Source organism: Mytilus californianus, unplaced genomic scaffold, assembly GCF_021869535.1.
Source record: "Mytilus californianus isolate M0D057914Y unplaced genomic scaffold, xbMytCali1.0.p SCAF_9, whole genome shotgun sequence".
In the NCBI taxonomy this organism is placed as follows: domain Eukaryota; kingdom Metazoa; phylum Mollusca; class Bivalvia; order Mytilida; family Mytilidae; genus Mytilus; species Mytilus californianus.
In genome coordinates this window covers 53,200,336-53,216,211 of record NW_026262745.1, presented here as the reverse complement: position 1 = coordinate 53,216,211, position 15,876 = coordinate 53,200,336, and the positions used below count along the sequence as shown (strand labels likewise).

General features: G+C 32.8%; 1 protein-coding gene across 1 annotated transcript; it reads right to left on the bottom strand.

Moving 5' to 3' along the window:
• Window positions 1-8,831: 8,831 nt before the first annotated feature.
• Window positions 8,832-13,670, bottom strand: LOC127715147 (ankyrin-1-like). Its single transcript, XM_052221170.1, has 3 exons — window positions 13,512-13,670; window positions 12,569-12,625; window positions 8,832-11,953 (listed from the first exon to the last, which is right to left on the bottom strand). Exons 2-3 carry the CDS (start codon window positions 12,618-12,620, stop codon window positions 9,228-9,230), a joined length of 2,778 nt encoding a protein of 925 aa, XP_052077130.1. The 5' UTR covers window positions 12,621-12,625; window positions 13,512-13,670; the 3' UTR covers window positions 8,832-9,227.
• Window positions 13,671-15,876: the final 2,206 nt, after the last annotated feature.

Genomic DNA, 15,876 nt, shown 5'->3' with positions numbered 1-15,876 from the left:
TTATATTCTGCTATACTTGAAAAATTTGCCTCAGAAATACTTTAATCAATATATAGTTTGAAGTAAATGAAATTATTTTAAAAGCAGTAACAACAAATTATTCCCCAAAAAAGAAGTTCGTTATGTCCCTCTCTGGAACACGGAGTAAATTTAAGTTTTACGTAAGGACTTATTGAAACCTCCTTGGAGACAGTAAACTTTTATACGGATAGTTCATTTAGCTTGAATACTTCAATTAATCATTTATAATAACATTTCTATCATAAATGAGTGAAAGTTACCCCAAAATTTTTATTTATTGGTATAAAAAGTAGAAATTTTGAGGAAATGAGGGGTATAAATGGAACAAAAGAGACCTTATAAGGCACACAAAGAGGTCCATTAGTAGTATTTATCATCCTAAAGTCATCTTTTGTATCATATTCAACTGTTTGTAGGCAGATGAGAAAAATATTTGATCATTTATTGGTCCAAACTATATTCTATCATGATGCGGCTTGGTTTGGATTTTTCGAAGAAATTTTGCTCGAATTGCTGTAGATGTCGTCTTACATTATACTAGATTTTTTCTTAAACTATTGAACTAATTATGACAAAACTTGACAGGAATGCTTGAAATAACCAGTATTACAAAGGATAAAAGTCACATTCGGTTTATTTAACAAAAATTCTTCTTTATGGGAAGCTGTACATGCACCTTCGACCTTGTGAGTACTCTCATGTGTTAACATTTCTTGCTATTTAAGTGAAATATTACAAATAATGAAATATTCTGAGTGAATTGAGTCTCCAAAACACATTTTATGAGAAAATTTCCTTGAAATAGGACTTTACCATGAATATTAGTTGACAGAACAAGCCATACTTAAAGTTTTGGGGGCTTTTCTCCTTATTTCTTATATTCTGCTATACTAGAAAATATTTCCTAAGAAATACTTTCATAAAAATATAGTTTTAAGTAAATGAAATAATTTTTAAAGCAGTAACAACAAATTATTCACCAAAAGAGAAGCTTTTTATGTCCCTCTCTGGAACACGGCGTAAATTTAAGTTTTACGTAAGGACTTATTGAAACATCCTTGGAGACAGTAAACTTTTATACGGATAGTTCGTTCAGCTTGAATACTTCAATTAATCATTTATAATAACATTTCTATCATAAATGAGTGAAAGTTACCCCAAAATTTTTATTTATTGGCCTAACAAGTAGACATTTTGAGGAAACGAGGGGTATAAATGGAACAAAAGAGACCTTATTAGGAAGACAAAGAGGTCCATTAGTAGTATTTGTCATCCTAAAGTCAACTTTTGTATCATATTCAACTGTTTGTAGGCAGATGAGATAAATATTTGATCATTTATTGGTCCAAACTATATTCTATCATGATGCGCCTTGGTTTGGATTTTTCGAAGAAATTCTGCTCGAATCGCTGTAGATGTCGTTTACATTATACTAGATTTTTCTCAAACTATTCAACTGATTATGACAAAACTTTACAGGAATGCTTGAAATAACCAGTATTACAAAGGATAAAAGTCACATTCGGTTTATTTAACAAAAAGGTCTTCTTTATGGGAAGCTGTACATGCACCTTTGACCTTGTGAGTACTCTCATGTGTTAAAATTTCTTGCTATTTAAGTGAAATATTACAAATAATGAAATATTCTGAGTGGATTGAGTCTCCAAAACACATTTTATGAGAAAATTTTCTTGAAATAGCTAGACTTTACCATGAATATTAGTTGACAGAACAAGCCATACTTAGAGTTTTTGGGAGCTTTTTCTCCTTATTTCTTATATTCTGCTATACTAGAAAAATTTTCCTAAGAAATACTTTAATCAATATATAGTTTTAAGTAAATGAAATTATTTTTAAAGCAGTAACAACAAATTATTCACCAAAAAAGAAGTTCTTTATGTCCCTCTCTGGAACACGGCATAAATTTAAGTTTTACGTAAGGACTTATTGAAACCTCCCTGGAGACAGTTAACTTTTATACGGATAGTTCATTCAGCTTGATTACTTCAATTAATCATTTATAATAACATTTCTATCATAAATAAGTGAAAGTTACCCCAAAATTTTTATTTATTGACCTAAAAAGTAGAAATTTTTAGGAAATGAGGGGTATGAATGGAACAAAAAAGAATTTTAACGGAAGACAAAGAGGTCCATTAGTAGTATTTATCATCCTAAAGTCATCTTTTGTATCATATTCAACTGTTTGTAGGCAGATGAGATGAATATTTGATCATTTATTGGTCCACACTATATTCTATCATGATGCGGCTTGGTTTGGATTTTTCGAAGAAATTTTGCTCGAATCGCTGTAGATGTCGTTTTACATTATACTAGATTTTTCTCAAACTATTGAACTGATTATGACAAAACTTGACAGGAATGCTTGAACTAACCAGTATTACAAAGGATAAAAGTCACATCCAGTTTATTTAACAAAAAAGTCTTCTTTATGGACAGGATAAAACTGTACTCATGCCAAGTATTTCTTTATTTGAAACAAAGATAAATTCTGCACAAATTTTTGAAAAGTGCAAATTTAACAAAGACTAATAGGGGAAAATCAATGGTGGTATTACACCTTAATCTCAGCTGTTACTCCTAATTGCGAATAGACCTTACCCTAATTGCAAATAACTGTAGGTTTCCGCTAGCGGGTATTGAACATACGACCTCCCGTGCTCGAGGCGAGCACTCTGCCACGAACAAACCTAGGCGGTGTTTCAACCTTAGAAGTCATAGCAGTTTACAAGTTCAATTCAAGACATGGCAAATGAATTTAACAATGGTAGAGGAATTTTAGTGTTTAGTATCAGATAAAATCTCACGAATGGAAAAGTGAGTTTCACCAAAAATTATATTTAGAATTTAAACAACCATTTTAAACCGCCTGTGCTAATTGGTCGTCTACATATACATACAATTAAGAAAAAAACCACACTCGAGCATATATTGGAGGAAAACCGAAACTAAATTATTTAACATTTAATACACATTAAATGTATCTTACCTTTAAGGTTTCTTGTGATTTTCTCAGTTGTTATCCACACTTTTTTTTAAATCAAAATTCAACTTGACCGAAAGATGATTTAATGTATCGAGTTCTGTGGAATACTTTAAATTTGTTATTATCGCATTTCCCTCATTTTTGTTTCTGCCTGTACAAGTTGTACTTTAAAAATAGAACAATGTAATGATAACATTTCTTAATATAGCAATATATATATATATATATAAATATTACAAATATTTACAAAGTACAAGTTTAAATGATTTGAGGTATTTCCTATACATATAACACAGGTACTAAGAAACATTCTAAAACCACTTGTTTATTCATTTTAAATATAAATAATGAGACAGCAAGCAAACCTACATTAAATCAAAGTACTGAAGTACTGAACATCGATCATCCGCAAGTTCTTGTGGATGGTCACAAGCACTTGTCTCAGTAAAAAAATCACATCTGTATACCTGAAAGTGAGGTTAATGTACAGAGATATTTTTTTTTTCTGAGACAAGTTCGTGCGTGGATAATGAATAAATGACAGGGAATTCAACGTAATAACTATTATATGGTAGTGATACAAATCAGTATACTCTGGTTTGTTGTTATATATTATATTAATGTTTGTATATAACAGTTACATGTATAAAATACAATTTTCTTCCATTTGTATATCATTCTATTTTACTATTCTAATAATAGTGCAGTGCAAGTGCATGGTGGACACTCTTCTGTAATAATATGATTTTTCTAATAGATTGGATTTGAGCAGGCATTCATATTTTCCCGCAAAACGTTCTTGAGATATTCTTTCTCATGCGATAACACAATTTTTTCTGTACGTGTGCATAGATATTATCAATGATTTTTTACTTATATATATATTTCTAACGACAAAACATTTTCATATTACAAATTTATGTTCGAAACAAAATATTTTATGAGTATTCATTTAAGAAATGAATTTATAACAAACGATAAGGAATGTTATTTTGCACTCGATAATGACCGCGTATTTATAGATCGGTTACCAGTCAAACAAGAAAGTTACGTAAGTAGAAATCTCGTCGGCAACAATACATCGGAATGCCCTCACGGTCATCGCGATGTAAAAATCACAGGTCATCAATATACAGTAATTGACTTTTGATGAGGTTGGTAGAATGATTTATCAATACCAGAGATTGGTTATTGACCGACGTGAACGACCTAGGAGAATTTTACATTTCGTAGGGTTGATATAGTACCATGTTTAATTGTCGGAAACGTTTAAATGTCATCTGCTGGTTGGTTGATAGACATGTATAATTACTTGTATTTCGACGGAGTTTATAATTAATATTCTCTAAAAGAAGATTCCCAATACTTGTAGCAAATGAAAAAAAAACAGAAATTGTATACTAGTAGTCATATGACTATCTAATTTGTATAACAACGTTGTGACTTTGAGATGAAGAACAACAATCACAGCGCTGTTCCTGTGCTTTTTGTGTGTTTTTGCTGTGTATGTACTGATTTTATGTCATGGATAGATACCTCATACAAATGTATTCTTTGTTTTTCTATTGATATAAATTTATAAATATTAGATGTGACACTTTACACTTTTTCACACTGTTAATTCCATATCGTAATGACATGTTTTTATTTATCTCAAAATTTATAAAATTGTCTTTTTCCATATCTTGGCCTTTTTCACTGTTTAGCATGCATGGCGATGAATGCACTTTTTTCTCTATTAGACACTTTATCAGACAACGCTCCCGTTGTCATCCCGTTTAGAGGTTCCTCGATTATGCAATTCTATGAAGGTGTTTCCCTTTATATTCCGTATACTAGCTCTACCGAGAATATAACATTGCAAAACTACGTTTGACTCTACATTAGATCAAGCATCACCTATCACTGTGGCAACATGTTTTGTTGTTGTATGCTTATCTTGTCTGTGTATGCTTACTACAGTGTTTTTGTTTTTTGGTTTTTTTTTTTTGTTCTTTCGGATGTTAAGTCTACAGACGCTAAGTCTGGTTGTTTGTACTAGTTCTCTAAAATTTTAACATCGTTGAGACCACAGAGATAAAAAAAAAAAACATCGCTTCTTTGGAACACATTGATAAAGCATTAATTTATGTTTAAGAACTAGGTTGCTGCCGTGCTGGTGAACAACATGTATTAGTCCGTGAGGGTATCATCAGGCAAGGAGTCGGTGCTTTGGTACTGTCATGATTGATAACATAAAATCCCAAAATTTCTGTTGAAAAATTTTGAAACTAAGGTTCTAACTCTCTCAGGCAATGTTGACCTTTAATTAAGTTTTAGGTTATACATTTTTGTTCCCTTTTGGTCATACTCATGTTTAGATCATCAAGTATTTATACATTCCATTTTTTTTCGGTAAAGTTCCTGCTGAAGTAAATCCAGAAAATTAAAGTGCTTCGGAAGGACCAAATTTGTGAAATGATAATGTATTTAACAATTAGTCTTGAACGAGATAGATGATTGTTCGGTTGAGAAGAAAATATAAATATGCATCTACGCTCGGTTTCATGTGATTGAAGAAATCGATGTTATGTCTACGGAATGACAAGGCTTCTTCACTTCCATAAAACATGTATTATGGAGGTTGGAAGTGGACTATCGTTTGACAGTGCACATTGTAGAAATACACAGTGCATGAGAAGAGTATCAGAGTACCAAAAACTCAAAGGAAAAATCTCAAACTCTCTTCACGTAAAAAGACAAAGCAATAACTATTTGCAAGGGGTAATTAGTGGAAGAATGACAATTTTTTACAGTACAAAGTTGATGTGAAAAGATGCAGCTTGTAGGAAGTTTTGATTGTCAAAAACATTCAACTTTTTGTCTTCAGCTTGACTAAGGGCGAGTTTACCTACAAACAAATATCATCCGCAAAGAAATCTGTATATTCCATTTACATCTATCTCTGGATTTGTATCACTCTTATGTCCAATTTTCCACCAGGAAATCATGCGCACATGTATACTAGCCAGTGGTTTGGTATAATTGATTACATTAAGTGATACATTATGACACTAAATGTTTAGTTATATTTATAACTAAGTAAGGCTATGAATCGTTTGGTGATTCTTTGTGGACCATTTTCGCTTTAAAACAAACGTTTATGTAGCTGTTTCGTGAAACACTAAATGAAATCACTGTCTCATTGTCTATTATAATCACATCTCCTAAGTTTATATTACACACACTGGGCGGCAAATACCGCTGCTGTTTGATTGTAAGTTTATGAGGATAACAGCCGGTCAGTAGCTTCATACTTACATTAACATTGTAAAGTTCTTCCGAAATGCAGGATTTGAATAATTAATTTTGAAAGTTAACAGTTATAACTGAAGCAACATGTGTGAAAAAAAACCTTCGTTTTTACAGCATTTTAAGACAAGGGAGACTAAAAGGTTAGATAGCTGTTACATTGATGTCCAGCACTCATCCCACTTTATTCATATATGACATAAGTCAGTTTCGCTATTCAGTCATACTGTCCTATATTGTTGTCAGATTTTTTATACTGCTGTAGATTTAAGTAAATTTGTAATTTTTTTAGTTCTGAACCCTTTCACTCACAATTAAGGGGAATATTTATACAAATTTGTTTACACACACAATGAGCATTGTCAATTATTATAAGCTTCTATCACGTCATTCATTCAATTTCTTTGAGAATAAATTTACAATGGAAATCTAGCTAAATCATTGTTCAGCACTTCTCCTTACTTGGTTGATGACATATACATTTCAGTACAGCCACTGATATTAGAAAGTAAGAAGGTTTGTTCGTCTTCTCCGAACATTGATGTTGATGACACATCTTAAGTAGTTTCTATAAAACTTATTCACTCGTTGTTTTGTTTTAAAATTCAATCAATTTACTAGTAGATCCTAACACGTTTTACAAATGTGTATTTCCTGTTTGAATTGTTTTACACTAGTCATTTTGGGGTCCTTTATAGCTTGCTGTTCGGTATGAGCCTAGGCTCCGTGTTGAAGGCCGTACTTTGACCTATAATTGTTTACTTTTAACACATTGTGACTTGGATGGAGAGTTGTATCATTGGCACTCATACCACATCTTTTTATTTCTATATGTTGTCCTCTAATTGTCATTTATCTGATTTTTATGTGATGATAGGTAGCTTGTTTTGTCGTTTGCGTATATTCAACACCTCTTTTCGTATACATTGTACATCTGATCGCTCGTGGTGTACTGTTCACTGACTAAACATATTATTAAATTTAACATGATGTACGAACTTTTTTTGTTTATAGCATTATCCTTTCCTTTAGTAAACAAAAAGATGGCAAAACTGAAAATGTATAAAAAATCTAGCCTAGAAATAGGCCTAAATATGCGTATGTGAGTTTTGCAAAAATAATAAGTAAAAGGTTTTATATGTACAAAAAAAGATAAGTAAATAAAAGGAAATAAAATAAATAAAAAACTAAAGGGTGTGTGTATAATTTTGACTTCTTTGTGCTAGCCTACCGTAGTTGCAGGACTTTACAGTGCTAGTATACTGGAACGCTGTCCACAGGAAGACAACGCCCCACTTTCGTACTAGAATGACACACACAAGTCTGCTCTTCAACGTACGATATCACATGAAGGCGTAAGAGCGGTGGGCAAGGGGGAATGTTTTATACTTTCAAAATGGTTGGGGCAAAACTATCTGTTGTAGTTTTGCTCCCCTCCTCAGTTTTTCTTACCATAAATATATTAAAAATTTTTAAAAAATAAGGACAATGACTAAATTCTACACTTTTAGATCATTTGTAGACTTCAGAAAAGGTTTTTGCTTGTCACTTTCAGAAGTTCCCCCTTTTCACAATCTACAACTACGACACTGATATGCATGGTGACAGTTTTTGTGGAAGTTGATGTCTACATATTACTACAATTTCGTATCAAGAAATATAAAAGCAATACAGTGTTTTCAATTAAACTCCTTCTGTTTTTTTTTTTTTTTTTTACTTCATATTTAGAATTGATATTTTTTTCTTCATATTTCGTCAATATATAGAATGTAATAGACATACATCCTTGTCATATTGCGATAAAAATAGAATTGCTACATCTTCGATAGTATAAACTTATATCATTTGGACTCTACTGGATAGTTGTCTTATTGACATCATACCACATCTCCTGATTTGTATATACATTTTTTAAATATTATCCGCTTTTAATAACTGATATCTTTTTGTTCAATCTAATCCCGTGTCAATCGATCTTGTCATTTTGTTCGACACAATACAAATAAAATCTTTTTAAAGAGACACACAGTTTACTTGTTCTTTTAAAGGCTAGTTTGGCTATATACACAATTTAATACCAAATGAATGTGTCCTTGGTACTGTTATAATTTATGAATAATGATATAAGAAATAGAAAAGTAGTGGCAGACTCATTATCACAGAATTGTTTAAAAAGTGCTTCAATATCAACAATAGGATTGTTTTATTTCATTAAACACAACTAAACCAACAGTTTTTGCTTTAGTTTTTTTTTCAATCAGCTCATATAGTATAAGGATTGTCAAAATATCATTGCTTTTTTCTATGTACAAATTATGAAATATAAAATTGAAATAAAATTATTTATCAGTTACACTCATTATACATGTAGCAATAAATATTAATAAATAATTGTTTTAACAGTCGGCTGAATGAGAAAATCAATAAAGAGTTCATGAGAGGCGACAGAAAGCAAAGGAACAAAACTTGGAGTTAAAGTTTCGCATAATGTTGGTAAATAGTAAAAATGTACTTCAATTTTACTTCAATTTTACTTCAATTATTTCCACACAAAAATAAAACAAACAAAAAAACATATAAGCAGAATTTTAGCAACCCAGATGTACACGAACTGGAAATTCGTACAATAATTAGATTTTATATTCATAAGGTTTTAACTCCTAGCAAGTATACAACGATAATGGCTGCGGAAACTACGAAGTTGGCGTTTCTGTATCTTATCCATTTGTCATCCGAAGTTGACGTTTTTGTATCTCATCCACTTGTTATCCGCAACCCCAGTTTACTTATATCATGTATATCTGTCTACTAAGGTTTTTTTTATTCTGAATTTTTATCGAAATACTTCTCACATGTTGAACGTAAAAAAAAAATTGTTTTTCTACGATTGTTTTAGTTACAGTAAATTTTAAGTTAAAAGTTCAACAATATCATTGAATTCCTTTTTACGAGCTATTTCTAAAGGAATGTGTTCGTCAATATCACAAAGAGTTTTATCCGCCCCGTTTTCTATAAGCGATGTAACTATATCTGCAAATCCACCAAAGCATGCAACATGCAACGGAGATCTTCTTTCATTATCACAATGATTAACATCGGTACCAGATGCTATCAAAAACGTGACTATTTTCACATTGCCTTCTTCGCATGCTACTATTAGCGGTGTCTTCCCATTTGAATCTGCTTTCGAAGCATCCGATTTTAAATTTATTAAAAATTCAACAATATCAAAATGACCTTCTCTGCTAGCAACGAACAGAGGTGAACCGCCCCATATGTTACAATCATCTGTTGCACCACCTTTGGTGTATAAAAGCTTGACAACCTCAAGGTAACCAGATCGACAAGCAGCATAAAATGGGGAACGATTTTTATTGTCGAAAATATTAAGTTTTGCACCATTTTCTAGTAAGATTTTAGCAATTTCAACTTTTCCCTTTTCACATGCAACAAATAATGGCGACCTACTTTCTTCGTCGCATAGGTTTATCAAATCAGATGTACCTTTAATCAGAGATTGAACGATGTTATAATAACCTTTTTCACATGAAATGAATAAGGGTGATCTGTTTTGCCAGTCACATTGCGTTTTGTTTGCACCTTTATTTATCATGATATCAACTACATTGTCAAACCCCTCTTCGCACGCAATAAACAAGGGTGATCTGTCATCACTATCTACTTTTGAAATGTCCGCATTTGCTTTAATAAGGATATCTAACAAATGTGCATTTCCTTTCGTGCAAGCTACTGAGAGGGGTGATAATCCTTTTTTGTTGCATTGGTTGACGTTGGCATTGTTTCTTATTAAGACATTTGCAACATCCTTTCGTCCATTTAAACACGCAAAAAAGAGGGGAGACCTACCAATATTATCGCATTTTGAAATATCTGCCCCTGATTTTAATAACGCTTCTACAATATCTTTATGGCCACATCTGGATGCTTCTATCAGCGATGAGTGCCCATCTAAATCACAATGTTCTGTACTAGCTTTCTTTTGAAGAAGAGCTTTTACTATATCGTAATGACCTTGTCTAGAAGCAATAAATAACGCACATTGTCCTTTTTCATTACACATGTCATGCATAGCGCCGCTTTCTATTAATGTTTTGGCAACGTCGGTTTTATTGAGATAACTAGAAACAAATAAGACTGTTCTTCCAAATTTATCCGTCTCGTTAATGTCACATTCCATTTCTAACAGCATATTGACAATTTCACTATATCCCTCCCATGCTGACTCGATAAGTGGCTTTCGCATTTTGTGAGAAATGAAGTGATACTGCTTTTTAAAATCTAAATAGTCTTCATAGTCAGCATTTTCATCAGGAGAACTTTGTTCATTCAGGGGTAAGGATTTGTTACTTTCTTTTATTTGGAGAAGAAGTTCTGTAAGCTTCTCTTTTCTCTTCTTGCAGTAGGAACAGAACTTTTCCCTGTACACTACATTACAGAGCTGAGCATTGTGAAATGTGCTGTAGGTTATCCCCTCTTCTAAATCCATAAACAATCTATTGAAATATCTTTTTTCGGTGTCGGCTTCATTTATCCAAACTACATTGTCGTTTTTCTCTACGGTGGTCGATTTAAAGCGGTACCGTGCAGCAATAAACGAACTAGGTGCAAATTTAATAAAGCAATTTATGAATGATTGTGCACATACAATCTCTGCGACTTGATATACTTTGCTATGTATAAGACTATAATAATCCTCAGTTTTAGAAACATAAGTATCTTCAACTGATTGTAGTTGTTCTTTTAAACGCATTTTATTTGATTCTTTATGAAGACCTAAATTGAATTCAGCACAAATTTCTTTGAAAGCGTTTTCCTCCTTATTTGTCGCAAATTTAAAATTTTCATTTAACATTTCGTCATTGAAACGGTTTTCAAACAAAGCGCATAATGTAATAATGCAGAACTGTATAACACTGGTATCTTTAAGTGATAATAGATCTTGTTTGATGAAATCATCTAAATTGCTGAACAACTTAACAATCTGATCAGCCGTTTTGCCTTCTGATATTTTGCAGAGAAGAGGAAAATATACTTCATCTGATATCATGGTCTCTTTTATATTTGCTTCCTCGGTTGATATATATTTCTTAATCATTTGTAATTTTTCGTCGTCTTTTAAAGGCTTCTCTGAGAGTTTGCAACAAAACGGTGTCAATTCTTCAAGGCGATTTCCGAAGACTTTGTCGTTGAAAATGTCTTCATTTGTTGAAAACAGAAATTTTACAAATCCTGGCCTCGCATTTTGCTGGTCTATATCCAATTTGATGAGTTTCAAAACATCATCGATTTGAGTAGACCACACGTCTACATTCTGAGCATTTATAACTAGCTTACCACAAAAGTCATCAATAATAAAGACCTGTTTTCGGTTTTCGTTGTGATAATCTAATATATTACTCGGGCTCAATACGATTGGAATTATTTCATACTTGTCTTCCATGCTTAACCTGAGCGCAATGTGTCGAATAATTGAGGACTTTCCACTTCCCGGGCGACCAATTACAAGAACGCAATTATCTGCCCATAGTTTGTCATCTATATGCTTAGTTGCCTCAGTTACAATAAACTTTTCGTTGTCATTTTTCCATTCTTCTATATGCTGATCATATTTTTCTGCAATATTTGAATATTTACATGGACTTTAAATGACAGATAGGTAATATTTCTTTATTCTAAGTTTTATATATAGCCAATAGTCTACAAATGAGAAGCTGATGATACCAAAGAGATAGCAGAACTCAAATATCAAAAACTAACTGACACAGATTTACATTACGCTCAATCAACTGGTGGAAGCGAAACAAGAGATTTCTTGTAAGCAACAATCCTCTATCAAGAAAAACTATAATAGGAAACGCAAGCACTAGAATGTCGTATTAACTGAAATATATATATTCCATATTATGCAGCAGCTGCTGGATTGTTGCCTTATAGGAAATTGAACCGAGAGTTCCCAATTGGGAAGATAAAATCAGCCATTTTGTTCTCAACCGACCTTCATTGTGAATTGTAAAATTTTAATGTAAGGCAAGATATGAGGTCGATTCCACTGTCCATGTGATATCAGAAGAAAAGAGGACGGGTTTACAATATGCAGAATAATGCGTAATAATAATATATAACATATATAAATCTATGTAATATTAGTTGAATCTAATAACGAGGCAATAATTTTTAATTGTTTTGAAGATTGGGAAATACTGCCTTCATTTTTTTTATAGAATATACCTTGAATTTTAGGGGGAATCTTCTCGTTGAAATCCATTTCTTTACTTTTCATGTAAACTGAAATTATCAAAAATAATTTATTTATTTATAAATATATATACATATTTCATATTAAGTAGAAAATACCTAGTCCAATGAAGTTTACACGAAAACAATGCAATTGCAATCTTTCTATAACAGCAATCTGTGATGATATTGATACATTGTCTCACTGGTTGCAAAAGCGTTATAAAATCCAAAAGTTTATATAACATCATTTAACTTAAATTGTTCTGACCCAAAGGTTGACTGGTTGTAGAAGTAGAAATATGATAGTCTCCTCGTCTTCTTCCGACCAGCAGTAAAACCCTTGCTAAAGTGGGACGTCTGTTTGACACTGAGGGATGCATAAATTCACAGCCATGTCCGATCAGAATGGGGGTGTGAAATACGATGCGTCGTGTAGAGAGAGTTCCACGCTCTCTGCACGCTAAGAACCCTTGCAACAACTCTTTTAGGGATCTGTAGGTGGTCTGTTGTCAGGCTTATTTTCTGTCTCTATCCAATTTACCCTCGTTTCCCAATGGAAGTCCAAACTTACCACGCACATTATCCAGGTCGAAGCCCTATTCGAGGACCAACCTATTATTTTAATTGTTAACTTAAAAATGTTCTCGTCTTGAATATGCATGAAATATTTGCCACTGGACGTCAGACAAAAAACAATCAATTATTTGAACTGATTTAAATTGTATATAATCAAGTCTATATGATATGTTTTTCCTTAATATCACATACGATTTCAACCGTCAACCAACATGATTCGGGATAGATGTCGTCGTCGTCGTCGTCGTCGTCGTCGTCGTCGTCGTCGTCGTCATCATCATCACCATCATCATCATCATCATCAAATGTTCTTATTAATCTATGATTTTTTTTTCAGATTAAGATTTATCATACCTACCCTGTACACATTCTTCTAAATTTTGTTTCAGTTTTTCATCAACATAATCTTTCACACCTTCTTCCTGTTCTTTTAGTTTTTGATTTACTTCATCTTTCCTGATGATTTCTGATTTAAATCCTGTCAATCATTTTGCCATAAATCATTATAGCCTTTATGACAAACATATATAATTATGATTACTTAAATAAGATGAAATTGTTATTTTAATAGTGCGTTTCCTGGAATTTGTTAAATATAATTACCAACGGTAATTTTAGACTGTATGAATTGTGAACGCAACTGATTTTAAGTCTTTCGAAATACTTACTTGATAAGAACAATTAAAAGAACGATCGAAAAATCAAACAGAAATAGCCGCCAAGAACTTATGGAGTACAAGGATAAAAATAAAGGAGTCAACAGAACACCTCTTGTACTCACTTACCAAACTGATTTTCAAAAATGTGTCATCCGTTGTTCGAAAGCATTCAAAAATTGTAGAGAATGACTCCAATTTGAAAAAAAGTATTTTCCTCACCACCAGGTATGGCCTTCAGAAGACCTAAAATCATCCGTGACAAATTAGTGACAGTTGTGTTAACAAAGCAACCTACTCCACCTCCCGGTTGCTACACACGATGTGGGAGACGGAATTGCTTATGTTGTAAAGCTGCCAATACTAGCAGTTCTTTCATCAGCTCCTTTACAAAACAAAGTTAGACCATCTACACAAATTCCAACTGTAAAACGGAGAACTCAATTTATGTATTAACATGTAACACCTGTGGCATTCAGTACGTGGGAGAAACAACGGACAAATTTAATATTCGGCTAAATAACCATCGATCATGGTACAAAACCAACAAAAACTGTCCCCTCACTAGACATCTTCGCTCAAAGAAATTTCCTTTTGATAATGTTACTTTCCAAATCAAAGAAGTGAACACTGAGTGGGAAACCACGGCGAGAAGGAGAAGAGAAAACTTTTGTATCCACCAGTTCCATACTTTAGAACCTGATGGGCTTAATGAAAAAGACGAGAAAAGATACAGAAAAGATAAAGAATAATTAATTATACAGCATGGTGTTCTATATCTCTGTAATATTGGCCAATGAACGTTGCAAACTTCAACCACAAATTTCGTAATTAAATAATTAATCTTGAACTTCATCAAAATTTTCAATTATTTACAAGGCAGCAAAATTCATGTACAATGAGCTGCAAAAGTTTCTTATCTGCAAATAGATGCACGCTCGATGAAGCTAGTTTGTCTAAAAGGCCCTTGGTGTCTCTTCTGATTCAGATTCAGATTCAAATCGTAATTTTTTTTTTTCCGTTCTCTTGCTATTTTTATGACTTCTGCAGTAGGAAAAAAAAACACACAATGCAACATATAAAACAGACATTCAGTTACCGCATAGTCTGCATTTTGGTTAAAGACCCCAATCTCCACCCCCCCCCCCCCCCCAAAAAAAAAAGGATACAAAGTTACTATCTTTGATCGAATAAAAAGGAAATAAATATGAGAGCGAAGCATGATGTCAAAATATCAAATTGTAAACTAAATATTCTATTGTGACAAAAACTTACCAATTGCAATGACCAACTTGTTTATGAATTGTTTCAGGCGCATAAAACATGCGGCGGGGTTTCACTAGTATAATTGGGATCTTAAATCTCCCCTATGTATGGTCAGAGATGAAATTTAAAAACCTTTATGCATGGAAAAAATAGAAAAGAGTAGAAAACCAAAGCTATGTCCTGAAAAGGGGAAGGGTAAGCAGTTCTCTTTTCTTGCAAGACACACGAAGGTCATTTTTCATGAACAGGGAAAGGAAAGGAAGCTACGACAGGGGAAAAGGTATGTTCACGTCTTTCGGGACACGGACAACCTATAACGGTCAATCAGTTCGGCGCTGTCAAAAAGACACTGCAATGACAAAAAGCTCTGTTGGGATATAAATACCATACGCATCACTGAAGAGACATTAATTGTAAAAATGCGCATGTGGCGCAGAAAAAAATGGTGCCGTTGATGTTTCCAGTTCATTAAGGAAACATCTCAATCTTAACATGGTATCTTAAAGCGGAGTAGTCTCTCGTTACTAAATTATCGATGTGCATTTTCCTTTGACCTTTAAACAAATAGGCTTTTACCCCTCCCAAAATTGAATGTGTACAACAAGTGACGTGAAGATCGGTTGAGAAACACAAACTCTAGCGGACGGACGGTAGTCCTGTTCCAATGTTCCTTCTGCAAATTTCATAAATAGCATTACAAAAGCGAATTAATCGCAATTGGCATGTGGAACAATCTGCGTTGACAGACTCGCTTATCTAAATACTCACATAATCATGAAATTTAAGAAGAAAAAAAGGCAG

Coding starts and splice junctions, on each gene's coding strand:
- LOC127715147 (XM_052221170.1), bottom strand. CDS start 12,620: ATGAAAAGTAAAGAAATGGATTTCAACGAGAAGATTCCCCCTAAAATT. Junction 11,954..12,568: donor GATTCCCCCTAAAATTCAAG/GTATATTCTATA, acceptor CAAATATTGCAG/AAAAATATGATCAGCATATA.